The 14,403-nt window shown below is 52.8% G+C and overlaps 1 protein-coding gene across 2 annotated transcripts in view; it reads left to right on the forward strand.

The window, feature by feature from the left end:
- PCDH19 (protocadherin 19) overlaps positions 1–14,403 on the forward strand; it is a 59,063-nt gene that overhangs the window by 18,005 nt on the left and 26,655 nt on the right. Inside the window, exons 3-4 of one of the 2 annotated variants that reach the window (XM_059483184.1) lie at positions 10,607–10,665; positions 14,133–14,305. In XM_059483184.1, the coding sequence (XP_059339167.1) occupies positions 10,607–10,665; positions 14,133–14,305 (232 nt within the window). The remainder of the gene's footprint in view (positions 1–10,606; positions 10,666–14,132; positions 14,306–14,403) is intronic. The other variant, XM_059483186.1, reaches the window with a different exon arrangement.

Genomic DNA, 14,403 nt, shown 5'->3' on the forward strand with positions numbered 1-14,403 from the left:
ACCCACAGGGATCCTGAGCTCAGAGAGAGCCACAGGGATCCTGAGCTGAAAGGACCCACAGGGATCCTGAGCTCAGAGAGACCCACAGGGATCCTGAGCTCAGAGAGAGCCACAGGGATCCTGAGCTGAAAGAGACCCACAGGGATCCTGAGCTCAGAGAGACCCACAGGGATCCTGAGCTCAGAGAGAGCCACAGGGATCCTGAGCTGAAAGAGACCCACAGGGATCCTGAGCTCAGAGACACCCACAGGGATCCTGAGCTCAGAGACACCCACAGGGATCCTGAGCTGAAAGAGACCCACAGGGATCCTGAGCTGAAAGAGACCCACAGGGATCCTGAGCTGAAAGGACCCACAGGGATCCTGAGCTCAGAGAGACCCACAGGGATCCTGAGCTGAAAGAGACCCACAGGGATCCTGAGCTCAGAGAGACCCACAGGGATCCTGAGCTGAAAGGACCCACAGGGATCCTGGAACCCAGCTCCTGGCTCCCTCCAAAAACAAAACTATGATTGTGGTGCTTGTTGTTGATACTGAGTAATGGTAATTAAAGCTCTTAATAGTCAAATAGCATCAAAAAGCCTCAAAAGGAACAAAAGCCATAGTGCCCATCTCAGGGAGCACCCTGGGCACCCTTGGTGGCCTCATAGTGGGCTGCAGCCTGTGATGGGTGATGGTCCTGTCCCACTGGACCCACCGGGTGCTTTCAGCACTGTCTCCCCAAGGACTGCAAGAATTGGTGCTGATTATTAAAAATGACCCAAGATTATGGATGCAACTGAGGAATATTACGTAAGTTTTGTAGAAAAATGACCTGAATAGATGAGTGAAGGCTCGGGCTGGTTCTCCAGCTGCACTGAGCTCTGTCTATTTATATCACCCCTGGGCTTTCCAAGCCCTCTTTTAACTAAAGCTCATTTGATAACGCATGTCTTTTAAAAAGAAAATAATAATAATAAAAAAAAAAGAAGGAAAGGAGGAAAAAAAACCTAAAGAAAAACACCTCTATGGAGAAGGTAGGGTTTTAATGAAGAAATATTTTATACTATTCTCCTACAACCTTAGGGCTAATAGCCTGGAACTGGTACTTTGGCTCCTTAAAAAGCCCAACAAGACAAGCCAATTACGGCCTCTGAAACATTTTTATTTTTAGTTCCTTGTAATAGCAATTTATCCTCGGCCATGGTACATTAACTGGAAGGAACAAGAAGTAGTAAGGTTTTGGCATCTTTGTAATAACCAAGGGGCTGTGTTTACCAGGCTGTTACTAATGTGGGGTGGCTGTGGGCAGGGTGGGGATGGGAGAGGGCACCCAGCGAGTGCCAGGCTGAGATCCATCCCCTCGTGTGGTGAGGCTGTGTTGTCATTCGTTCATTTCCCTGCAGTTTGTTCTGGGAGAGCACAGGCTCCTGTTAGCTGAGTTCCTCGGTTTCTGCTGCCCAGAGCTGGTGGCTTGGCTCAGAGGGGCTGTGCAGAGGGTGCTGCCGTGTCCCCAGGGATGCTGGGGCTGGTGGCACCTTGGGGAAGGGTGGGCTGAGCAAAGCCAGCTTCACATCCCCTCCCCATGCAGCTGAGACAGCGATGGCAGTGGGAGGAAGGCCAGTCCTGCTCGGATTTGCTGCCAGCCTCATGGCTGCAGGGAGATTCTGTGGGCTGAGAGCTGTGTTTTCCTGCACCAGTAGGGAAAAAAGCATTAAAATAGGGGAAAACTGGTTTTGATAAAGAGTTTTGTTGTGAGCGAAATCCCCCGGAGGCTTCGAGTGGGAGCTGCCTGAGGCTATCCTGATTGCAAGCCTTCCCATGCAATTGCAGATAAACACTGAGAATGATAAAACCATGAGCACAGGACAGGGTTTGTCTGGCTTTGATTATCTGCCAGGGTGGGGGGATTGCAGCTGAAGCCAGGCAGGAGTGCTGCAGAGGTGCTAGGGCTGGGTCTGGGTGCCCATGACCGTGTGCCAGGAGCAAGCCTGGCACCAGCTCTGGCCTCTGGTGATGCCATGGCAGGAGGATGCTGGGGCTGTGTGGGTTGGGAAGCTCTGTCTGCCTGCCCAAAAACCAGAATAAATGGGGTTTGCTCTGGGAAATGGGGCAGGGCCAGGGTCCCTGTGGCCCCTGAGTGCCCCAGGGCTGGTGCATGCTCGGGGGGCATCCCCTGGCTCTGATGTGCCAAGCTGGCAGCACCATCTCACGCCTTCCCTATTTTAACTCAGCTGCAATGATTTTTGGTTTATGGTTTTTCTTTTTTTCCCTCCTCCTTTTTGCAGTGACAAATCTGTGATTTCTCCTGTTCCCTACGAAATGCATTGGCCTGACCTGCCACTCCAGAAGGTGAATGACAGGGAGTTTTATTTAGCCCTGGAGACGGGAACATTTATAAAAAGGTTCTTCTGTTATATTTGTTTTCATTCCTAATGGCAGGAGGCAGGGAAAGGACAGTTCTGAAGGGTTTCTTTAACAAATCTCCAAGTCATGCCCCATCACCCTGGGCCTGCTGGTTAGATCCAGATTGTTTCTCTCACTGCCCAGGGAGGGGTGCAGTGTGTGCTGGGAGCTGCAAGTGTGGATCCATTGCACGTCTGAAAGTGCAGGTACAATGGGAAAACCCCTTTCTATCAGCTTTATTGGCTGTTACATCCCTGCAGGGAGCTTTCCTTGGCACGCTGAGGCAGCAGCCCTGTGCAGGAGGCTGTGCCCCATCCGTGGGCACAGGGAGGGAGGCATTGCCCCTGCTGCCCCCAGTCCCTCCTGTCCCAGCCAGGGTGGCTGCCAGGGCATCACCAGCCCCTGCTGCTCTTGGCCCCTGTGAGAACGTGTCTGGATGCTCCTCTCCAGATAGCCTGCCCCACTTTTGAGTCAGTATTTTGCTTTTCAATAGATTTTGAGGAATGGTGCCAAGCAGCTATCTGCTGTGATGGTTCCAATGGAGGACCCCTGTGCCATGCCCCCCAAAAAGCTTTGGGGTTATAGATACCACGTGGATGTAAGGCAGATGTTTCGGGATTTTTGCTCTTCATAACTGTAGATTTCTATCTGCTGGCAAATCCAGCCCGGTGACACAGTTTGTGGCTTTGTGGGGTGTAATTTTTTGCTTTGTTGTGTGCTGCTGCTCCTGGATTCGATCAGAGTTTTTAATCCTATACCTCTTTTTCAAAATCACATCTCAGCAGCAGCTTTTCTCTTGCCTCCCATCCATTTTCAAACAAGAGATGACAAAGCCTGTGTTTATTTGGGGAGGGGACAGGAGTTCAGTGTGGATTAGTGGGATGCTTGCACTGTAATAGAGTCTGGCTTGATACTGCTGCTTAGTCTGATGAGAGGAGTGATGCTAAAGGATGAACTCTCCCTGTGATTTCTCTGCAGTGCTTTTTATTTCATCAAGAGAAAATGGAGGCTGGACTCAGTTCCTCCAGTGTTTAATAATGTCCATCATAACGGAATGCCCTTTATTTGAGCTGCACTAGTAATTAGAGGCTTGGTGGTGTTAAGTAGCCGTAGAGTCTGGCTCTGAGGAATGTTCATTGTACCTCATTAAATTTGGAATTACTACTTAAAAGGCCAGAAATAAATATTCTGTTTATATTTTGGGGCCAGTAAATCTAAATGGATGCTGTGTTTGCACATCCTCGTCTCTGCTCGTTCCTGCTGAAGTGAGCCAGGCATTGCTCCAGTGGGCTGAGGCAGCAATCAGTCTGCAAAACAGCCTAACCCCAAACCCAGAGCTGGTTTCATTGATCAAGGGCAGGAAAATGATCTGCTGTATTACATCTAATTATAAACCATCAATATCAGATGCTAGATGCACTTACTGGTTCCGAGGCACTGCACTGTAGCTCACAGTTGGCAGGCTCCTGCAGGAGAAGCTCTGTCAGAGCTGGGTGTGGGCAGAGGGCTGCAGAGGGACATGCCAGAGGCCAGGTCCTTCCTGCTCTTCCAGGTGATGGTTCCTCAATGCTCCTTAAGGGCTGAGTTGCTTCATGTGTTCCTTCTGTCCTGCCGGGGCTGTAGAGGTGTGTCCTGCTCCTGTGCCCCCTCCTGGCTTGTGCTGCAGTGCCCATGGGGTGGCTGGAGCTGCTGATGGGTGCCAGTGGCCAGATGGGTCCTATGCAAAGGTGCTGACCCTGCAGGGGTGTCACCCACAGCACAGGGACACGTGGTGGGTTCCTTGCTATGATCTCTGGGCATCGCTCCCGCACTGCATCTGTCAGTGTTTGCTGATTTTCCCCCATGGTGGAAGCCCCAGTGGCTGTTTGGTGGGGTTTGCACTGGTGTTTAGCCCAAAGCCTTGGGCTGCTGCTGCTCCCAAACCTCTGACACCCACCGTGCCAGGAGGTGCCACTATGGGGGGATCAGGGCCTGGGGAGCAGGGGTTTGGCATCTCCCAGCTGTGCGTGGCTCTGGGTGCTGCAGGTGCTCAGTGCCAGAGCAGGAGCAGAGCTCCTCTCGTGGGTCAGGCACTGCACCTGGTCATGGTCCTGGCCCCCGACCCTGCTCTGGGGCAGAGGAGGGCTGGTAGCACGGGGCTAATTACTAATTATGATCCATCACACACACACAACGGGAGAAATCTGTCCTGACGTCCTTTGAGTGTGCTCCCAGCCCGGAGCTGGATCTGATGGGTCTGTGCTGCTGTGCAGAGAGACACCAGCCCTGGATCTGCTGGATCTCTGTGCAGAGGGACACCAGCCCTGGATCTGCTGGGTCTGTGTGCAGAGGGACACCAGCCCTGGATCTGATGGATCTCTGTGCAGAGAGACACCAGCCCTGGATCTGATGGATCCCTGTGCAGAGGGACACCAGCCCTGGATCTGCTGGGTCTGTGTGCAGAGGGACACCAGCCCTGGATCTGCCTCTCCTGTTGGTGTGCAGAGGAACACCAGCCCTGTGGCTGGGTGTGAGAACATCAACCCCAGCCTGGCTGCTCCTCTGGCCCATGGGCACCATCCCAGTGCTCCATCCCAGTGCTCCATCCCAGTGCTCCTTGGGCTTTCCCACTGCGTCTGCTCCCTGTGGGAAGGAGTCTCAGACCTCTTCCTTGTTTCCCATGGGCTAAATAAGCAGCTTGCTAAATGATAATGACTTTCCCTCATTGCTGATGCATACTTCATTTGACCTGGTCCCTACTTTGAAATTTTCACTGTTTCCTGAGTGCAGCTGGAGCGTTCTTATTTAATTTGCATGAATTTTGTATCACCCACAATGTAATTCAAACCATAAGAATTAAATGCTGGTGAGATCTCCTAACAGGCAGCATCAGTTCTATTGCAGATGCTGGAGCCTGAGGTTGAGTGGCCCATGGAGAACAGGACTGAGGATACACAAGGACCAGGAGAAGTGCTCTTACAAGCCCTACCCTCTCCAGCAGGGAGGCCCAGTGGACTTTGGGGGACAATTTGCCATTTCTGTGGTCCCCAGTGATGCCTGCAGCACAGAGGGGAGTCAGGAGACTGCTGCTCTGGGTGGAGATGTGCAGCTTGGAGCAGAGGATGAGGAGCCGTCGATGTTTCTGGAGCATTTTGTGAAACCAAAAGGAGAGATGCACATTGCAGCCTTGGAGAAAGGTCCGCTTTGTTTTTTAATAATAAAGGGTGACATGCAAGCTTTATTAACAAGGCATGTAGGGGAAAAAAGGCTCAAGGGATAACCCTGAAAAAGTGGTGCTAAATGTGTCATTTTTATGAAGCTGATTTTGTGAAGAGTCCCTACATGCTTTGGCAGGAGGTTGCAGCAGGTTTACAGTAATTTGTGGAAAGACAGAAATGTTTTCACCCTGAAGTGAGAAGAAGGGCAAAAAAATCCCTGTGTGGAGATGCTTTAGAGCCATGTTCCGAGGCAGGGCTGGCAGATGGATGGATACCTGTCACTTTGGGTAGGCAGAGATGGCTCCAGCTCCAAACAGCCATGGACTGTGCTGGGGGCTGATGGGCAGGAGCCAAAGCCTTTATCGAGAGCCTGCATCCACCTGCCGTGGAGAAAGCTGGATTTTCACCTCTGTGCAGTTTGGTTTGAAAGATATCCCACATCTAAAACTGCTGAAAGGAGGAAGAGTGACAAAGAGCCAGCTGCCAGGCATTGCCCTGAGGCGAGCAGGCTGCAGGGACACCCCTGTGCGGCTCCCAGGCTGCTGGCACGGCCCAGGACCCATCCCTGACACCCTGCAGTGACCCTGCCAGCATCCTCTGTCTGTGCAGTGCTGCTGGTGCCCAGAGCAGCATCCTGTGTGTGCAGTGCTGCTGGTGCCCAGAGCAGCATCCTCTGTCTGTGCAGTGCTGCTGGTGCCCAGAGCAGCATCCTGTGTGTGTGCAGTGCTGCTGGTGCCCAGAGCAGCATCCTGGGTGTGCAGTGCTGCTGGTGCCTGGAGCAGCATCCTGTGTGTGTGCAGTGCTGCTGGTGCCCAGAGCAGCATCCTCTGTCTGTGCAGTGCTGCTGGTGCCCAGAGCAGCATCCTCTGTGTGTGTGCAGTGCTGCTGGTGCCCAGAGCAGCATCCTCTGTCTGTGCAGTGCTGCTGGTGCCTGGAGCAGCATCCTGTGTGTGTGCAGTGCTGCTGGTGCCTGGAGCAGCATCCTCTGTGTGTCCAGTGCTGCTGGTGCCTGGAGCAGCATCCTGTGTGTGTGCAGTGCTGCTGGTGCCCAGAGCAGCATCCTCTGTGTGTCCAGTGCTGCTGGTGCCTGGAGCAGCATCCTGTGTGTGTGCAGTGCTGCTGGTGCCCAGAGCAGCATCCTCTGTCTGTGCAGTGCTGCTGGTGCCCAGAGCAGCATCCTCTGTCTGTGCAGTGCTGCTGGTGCCCAGAGCAGCATCCTCTGTGTGTCCAGTGCTGCTGGTGCCCAGAGCAGCATCCTCTGTGTGTCCAGTGCTGCTGGTGCCCAGAGCTGCTGCCGCCCTTCCTGCTGGCACTGCCTGAGTTCCTGCTGAGGCGCCTTTGGATGCTTTATTTTATGGTTTATTTCTGGTTTATTTCTGTTTCCAAGGCAGGGAGTGAGCAGTCCTTAGAGCAGTGCCCTGGTGCTCACAGACCCTTTGCTGTCGGGGAAGTCCTCCCATCGATATTCAGAGTTACACTGACGTTTGTACATCTTTTTTTTTTTTTTTAATTTAATGGAATTGGCAGTCCTCAACCAAAAGCAACCGCTAGGGGAAAAAAAGAAAGTGTAACATTTCCCTCCCGATTGCTCAGTTTGCAGTGTGTCTGTTGTTATATTTGTATTTGTGTTGCTAAGGCAGCGGTTAAGAGCCTTTTTCAAATTAGGCGCTGGTAAGCTTTGGGCAAGCCAGGGCTCTCTTTGGCAGTGCCACCAACACGTCTGCATCTGGAAAGCAAGGACAGCCCTGTCCCTGGAGGACAGCAGGGCTTCTCTCCTCCAGGAGAAATGCGGGCTGAGGCCTCAGGCTTCATGCAAGGTGTTCCTCAGCGTTTCCCAGTGTCTGGGATGTGGTGTTTATTCTTGGCACGGCAGCCGTGGGGCTGATGGTGACAAGTGTGAGCATCCTTTCTTCAGTTACAGCGAGGAGATGAGAGCTGCCAGCATGTCTGGGAGGTCCTGGCTGTGCCTGGCTCTGAACATGGAAAGCAGAGGCTGGACTTGGGGCTGGGCTCCCCTTTGATTCCTGCAGGAGTGATGCTGATTAGTGAGAAAGTGACAGTTCATTTGCTTTTGCCAAAATAATGAAGAAGATGAGGGCCAGCCTCTCAGTGATGCACTTGATGAAGAGCACGCTTTCATCGGTGCCAGCCAGCCTTACCTTTTCCCTCTTTTTTGTGCTTTGACTTTGTTCTTTGGGTCTCATTAAGAGAGGGAGTGGATCCTTTCCCAATTAAAATGTTGACATGTCGAAGACGCTCTCCTTTCCCATCATTTTGCCTCTGTTTGTGAGTGGTTGCACCTTGCAGGATGAACTAGAAATAAATCAAGTGAACTTTGATTGAATAATGCAAGCTGTAAAGCAACCCTTCTCCATGAAAAATCTCTTTTTTTTTTAATTTTTTCTGGTTTGATTCCCTAGTCTGCATGGAGATAACCTTGACAGATAATCCCATGGCTAAGTAAAGAAAAGGGCTGGAGGGAAGGATGAGCAGCCCAGCCTTGTGCCAGCGTGGGCAGCACAGGCAGCTCTCACCTCTGGGGGTGCAGGGAAGAGGATTTCCCATCCTTGTGGCCGTGTCACTCCTTGTTTTGCCTGAAATCTGGAAGTAATTATCATGACTTGTGCTGTGTCCAGCGGTGGGGGAGTTCCAGGCCTGGGAACGGATGCTGTGTCCAGCCCCTCAGAGCCCTTTTGTTCTGTGTGCATGTGGGGGTTCCACAGAGCATCCTGAGCAGGGATGTGGAGCAGGAACACACAGGAAGGACATTTCTCCAGTCCATTGAACAGAAATCATGGGGAATTTGCTCCTTGGTGAACGAGCTGAGCCTGGATATGGGCTTTGGTTGTGGTTTGAAATCAACAGCAAAGCTCCCAGGATGTTGTTCTGAGGGGGATTTAGTGCCAGCTCTGTGTCTGTGCTGTGGCAGTTTGATGGCAGCACATGTGGTGTCTCCTCAGCCTCTGGGATTTTTGGTCTGGCTTTCCCTTGGGTGTTCCTTGGCCCCTGAAGCCTTGGCCATGCAGTGTCCAGGCTCTGAGTGTTTTAAAGCTCTTCGGTGTACCTGTACATATTGGAACTTGCTGTCTGCATCCTCTCCCCCAGCTGTTCCTCTCCTGGCATTCCCAGGGCTGTGCACACACAGGGATGGAGGTGATGGAGCAGGGCTGGGTGCAGGGGTCTCCCTGCTGCTGGGGATGCAGGGATGGAGCCAGCTGAGGCTCTGGGCCTGTGATCCCTCATCTGCCAGTGCTGGGTGATGGGGGGCTCCCCACCCTGTGAGGATTGTGCCAAAAGTGGCTTCCATCCCTTCTGCCATCCATTGCTTGGCTGCTCTCAGCCCATTTGCAGGGCTGGGGGCTGCTGTGGGACTCCCTTGAGATGGCAGCCCTGGGACAGACGGACAAACACAGGGCCAGGTGATTTCTGTGGTGCTGGGGTTCTCAGGTACCATATGTAACCCACCCCCTTGGCATGGCAGCTCCAGGACAGACAGACAAACACAGGTCAGGTGATTTCTGTGCTGTTTGGGTTCTCAGTATCATATGTAACCCACCTCCTTGGCATGGACAGACGGACAAACACAGGGCCAGGTGATTTCTGTGGTGTTGGGGTTCTCAGGTACCATATGTAACCCACTCCCTTGGCATGGCAGCTCCAGGACAGACAGACAAACACAGGTCAGGTGATTCCTGTGCTGTTTGGGTTCTCAGGTATCCCACGCTTTGAGAGTCCGTGTGTCTGTCTGTTCTGAGCTCTCAGCGCCCAAGGCACCGGCAGGAGCAGGGATGCAGGAGTGCGGGCCAGTGGTGTGTGCAGTAAATGTGCAGCGTGGCTCCCCAGCAGTAATTACTGTGTGCAGCAATAACAGAGCTGTGCTCAGCGCCGGGCCAGCTCCCCCGGCTCGCTGCTCCTCGCCTGCCTCTCTCTGGGAGGTTCCTGTTTGGTAAATTGGACCTTGTGCTGTGTCTCAGCAAAGGTTACACTTAGCCAGGGCTGCCTGTGCTTTGTGATCTTGGCAGAGCCGTGTAACCTCTGCTGGGGCACGGCTGGATTTCACATCGGGCTCTGCTGCAGCGGCCCCTCTCCCTGCATCCTGCCATTGTGACTACGTCAGCAGCAGACTCTGCTTTCCTTTATTTATTGAGACATTAAAGATGCATGCATTTATTTTTGCCGTGTTCATAATTGCCATAAAAGCAGGCCGTGGCATCCCAGAGCAGCTCTTTGGGAAGGAGAGCAGCCACGGGGCGAGGAGCAGCGTGGCACAGAGGAGGCAGGGCTGGGGCAGGGGGATGCTCCCTTTGCTGTCCTGGGAGGAGGCTGCTCTTGTCCTGGAGGGAGGGGAGCAGAGCGAAGCCTGCTCCTTCTGCTGCCAGCACCAGAGCCCCAGGGCTGTGTAATCTGAGGGTAAAAGATGTGTTTCAAGTGCAGAACGAGTTGGTGGGTTTTTCTCGCAAGTAACAACTCCTTTGACTTTTCTCCCCTTCTTTTACTCCCCTCCAACTTTTAAGCATGTCACCCATTGTTTGCTTTTTTATTAATAACAGAGCCCACTGTCTCTGCAAATGAAATGATGTAAAACAAAGAAAAGTGCCCGCATTAAATTCTCCGGCAGGGGATTACCTCGCTGGCATTTACATATCTATGCAATAAATATTTTAACATGTTAATTATACACTAATAAGAAAAATACCTTTTGAACTTTCAGTCAAATTGACACGCACAGAACGGAGTCCATCAGGGAATTAAAAGCAATTAGTTTTGTAACTGAGCATAGCCACATTGTTTCTTCTCTGCAAATTGTTCTGTGGTCACCAGCCAGCTTTTTTGTTGGTGAAAGTTGGTGGAGAGACTGAGACAGGTGCTGGGGTTTTCCATCTCTGTCCTGCTCCCAGGGGCCTGTGCCATCATGGGATGCTCCTTCCCTCCCCAAAGGTTTCATCCTGGCCCTGCACACCTGGCTCTTCCCACTCATGAGAAATCTGACTTGTAACCATCTCCGTTTTCTTTTCCTCCTTGCAGACTGAGAACTACTCCTTTGATTCCAACTACGTGAACAGCAGAGCTCATTTAATAAAAAGGTACGTGGGCTTGCTTGGAGGGCTTGCTTTGCCCAGCCAGATCCCAGGGGTTTAATGTTCTTTCATGCTGCCTTATATACTACTTGCTTATTTTAATATGCAAAACTTTTTAAGAGTAATAATTTGCTTTTAAAACAGTACTTATTTACCATTAAGTCCCATTGCTCATGGTTTGCAGTAAAGGAAATATTTTTTTCCTTCTCATTGGCTTCTTCATGCTGGGAAGGTGCAGTAAGTGAGGTAGAGTGCTGTTACCCTGACAACTTTCAAATTCTGAGAGTTTATTCCATTTGAATGCACAGGAATAAAAGGATAGATTTGGGTGGTGAGATCTCCCTGCCATGTGAGGCGGGGAAAATTAAAAAAACACCAAGTTGTTTGGGGGCAATAATTGGGTTGGATGCAGCTCGTGGCTCCAGCTCACTGGTTTAGTTTGAATACCACGGCAAACAGCACTTGGCCAGGCTGAGTTTTCCCCGTGTGTAAAAGGAAACAATCAGTTCAACTGCAGCCTGGCAGTCACCCTTGGGGAAACAGAGCCCTTTGGGTGGAACGCTGCTCTCCTCAGAGCCTGGCAGTGTGAGGGAGTGTCTCTGGGGGTTTCACACCACGGTTACCCAGCTGAGCCCTGCTGGGCTGTGCTAACCCAGAGGTGAGCATCGCCCAGGGGCAGGAGGCTCAGGAAGGGACATGTATTGACCCAGCGTGGTCAGTGCTCCTCACAGGGCTGCAGGAACAGCTCCCTGCACAGGAGCAGGGTGCAGGGTGGGCCCAGCAGCTCCTTGCCCACCTCCCTGCTCTCCCCAGGGCCTGGCCAGGGTGTGCTGGGACCAAGCCATAGCCGTGCCCGTGCCCAGCCCAGCTGTGCTCGTGACTCTGCAGAAGCCATCGCTGAACCAGGGGTTTTACAGAGAGCAGAAGCCAGCCCTGAGCTGCTGAGATCTGATCTGAGCAGTAAAAATACCCAATTATGTGCCTGGCTGAGAGCCCGTTTGTTGACACCTTAGCAGCCCGAGCAGCGAGGGGCTGCGAGCGCGTTCAGCTGCGGAGGGCAGGTGTGTGTGCTGAGTGCCCGTGCTCTTTAACCACGCTAACGGGACACTGAGAGAGCTGGCTGGCCTGGGCCACGCTGCTCCTGCCAGAGAGCCTTCAGGCACGCTGAGAAACCCCAAATCCATTAATCTTTGCCTGCTCCCACCTCAGATAAAGGCAGCAGCACTCACCTGTGCAGGGGGCTGACTCTGTGCCTGTATTGTTTGGGAGATGCTGCTGCTTCCCCCAGACCTGCCCATGCTTTAGGAAGTGTCAGCCGTGGAGGCACGTCAGGGGCTGCTGCATGACAGTCTGGCTCACTGCAGGGAGGATAAATGCCTTGTAGCACAGTGCATTACGAGCAGCAGCTCCGTGTAGGACAGCGCTTCCCCTGCTCTCTACCTTTGTCTTCTATCTTAAGTACAACGGGTGCCAGGAGTGCTGTGCAGACGTCTGAGAACAAAAAATATTCTCTGTAACACACTGTGGCATCATTTTCATCCTTTGCCTTTATGAAGATGTTGTAGTTCTGCTATCTTTGGTGAGTGAATCTTCTCAAATCCAGCACTTAATTAATCTATTTGTACTTTTCCTGTGTTGTCTGCCTGCCTCTCCCGCTCATCTACACTCACACAAATGAATTGTAGATTTGTAGTGCTTTCTTAACTTAAAAATCTTTGATGTCACCTGGAATCAAAGTCAGCGGCTTCAATAGGGACATCTTTATTTAAAAGGTAGTGTTTGAAGGTTTACCAATTTATATGTATTTCAGAGCTCCCCCCTCGTGTGCTTTTGCAGAGCATTAGATGGTAGGTGGTCTGCTTGGTTTCCGTGGAGACACAAAAGGGCTTTTCAAAGTAATGAAAATCTCCAGCTCTTTGGGGCTTTGAAGCCCAGGCTGAGGCTTTCCCTGACGTCTCACACCACATCAGCCAGGGAGGAAGTTCAGACAGGTGGCTGCAGGTGGATCCTCCCAGTGGGGGCAGCTCTGCCATGCCAGGCTGGGTGTGGAAGGGGCACAGGGTGGGTGTTGCCAGGGACACCCTGATGGCTGTGCCACCTGGGTCAGGTGTGTCCCAAGGTGTCCCTGCTGCTCACAGCACCCCTGGTCCTGGGACACAGCCCCTCTCAGGGTGTTGGGGTCCCAAATGCAGCCAAAATGCAGCTCTTCATAGAGTCACAGAATGGTTGGGATTGGAAGGGACCTTAAAGCCCACCCAGTGCCACCCCTGCCATGGCAGGGACACCTTCCAGGGTGCTCCCAGCCCCATCCATCCTGGCCTTGGGCACTGCCAGGGATCCAGGGGCAGCCACAGCTGCTCTGGGCACCTGTGCCAGGGCCTGCCCACCCTGCCAGGGAAGAATTTCTTTCTAATATCTAAATACCATCTCTCTTCTTCTTCCAGTTTAAAGCCATTCCTCTTTGTCCTATCACTATCTGCCTGTGTAAAAAGTCACTCTCCCTCTATTTGTGTGTTCTATCACAATTTGCCCATGTAAAAAGTTACTCCTCTAGGAACTGAAGAGGCTGTATTCCCAGAACATTGTCCAGGGTGAGCAATCCCAGCTCCCCCAGCCTGTCTTCACAGGAGCTGCCCTCCCTCCATCCCTCTGGCTGCATTGCAGGGGCTCTGGGGCCGCTCAGCCCTGGGCAGATCTGGGAGCAGCTCAGTGCTTGGTCCTCCCAGCTGTGCCTGTGCTTGCAGAGGATGTCAAGGATGTCTGACTGCGTGTCAGATTTCCTTAAAGCTGCGTGAACTTGGACCCACAATCACTGGTTTATTTTTAAAAATCAGAATGCATCATCATGATTAAAAGACACTCCTGTTTCCAGGAAGACTTTTGTTTTTGTGCTTGAAGTGATTAGTACTTGGCTTATAACCTAAAAAAATGAGGTTTAGATCTTGTGTAACTTCAGTATGAGGTAGTGCAGCTTGGGAGAGCCAAGTTGTAGAAGCAGCTCACTTAGTGTATATTTTTTAAATTTTATTTCAAATCCTGCTTCACTCTGAGCTTCTGCAAGATGCAGGGCAGCCTGAGGGGTACCCACAGGGGCAGGAGCAGGGGTGGTGCAGGCTGGATGCTGTGTTTTGGGGGGCAGAGGTGCCCGTCAGGGAGTGTCCCCCCAGTCCCTGCCCAGCTCTCTGTGCCTGGCAGTGTCATTGGTGCCACTGGGTGTCACTGGGGGGTGTCACTGGGCGTCCCTGGGTGCCATTGGGTGCCACTGGGTGTCACTGGGTGCCAGTGGGTGCCAGTGGATGTTACTGGGCATCACTGGGTTTCACTGGGTGTCATTGGGTGTCATTGGGTGCCACTGGGTGTCACTGGGTGCTGGGGGAACACGCACCTCCCATCCCCGCAGCTCTCACTGCAGCACCCCGGGGTGTCAGGGGCCGCCGTGTCCCACCCAGCCAGTGACAGCTGTGTTTCCCCAGCAGCTCCACGTTCAAGGACTTGGAGGGGAACAGCCTGAAGGACAGCGGGCACGAGGAGAGCGACCAGACGGACAGCGAGCACGACGTGCAGCGCGGGCTCTACTGCGACACGGCCGTCAACGACGTGCTCAACACCAGCGTGCCCTCCGTGGGCTCCCAGGGCCCCGAGCAAGGTGAGCCTGTGCCCTGGGGGTGCCCACGGCCCCCGTGCCCCTCTGCTGCTGCCCCGGTGGGTGAGCAGTGAGGGTGCTCAGTGCTTGCTGGGGATAGC

This window comes from Ammospiza nelsoni, chromosome 15 (genome assembly GCF_027579445.1).
Source record: "Ammospiza nelsoni isolate bAmmNel1 chromosome 15, bAmmNel1.pri, whole genome shotgun sequence".
Lineage (NCBI taxonomy): Eukaryota > Metazoa > Chordata > Aves > Passeriformes > Passerellidae > Ammospiza > Ammospiza nelsoni.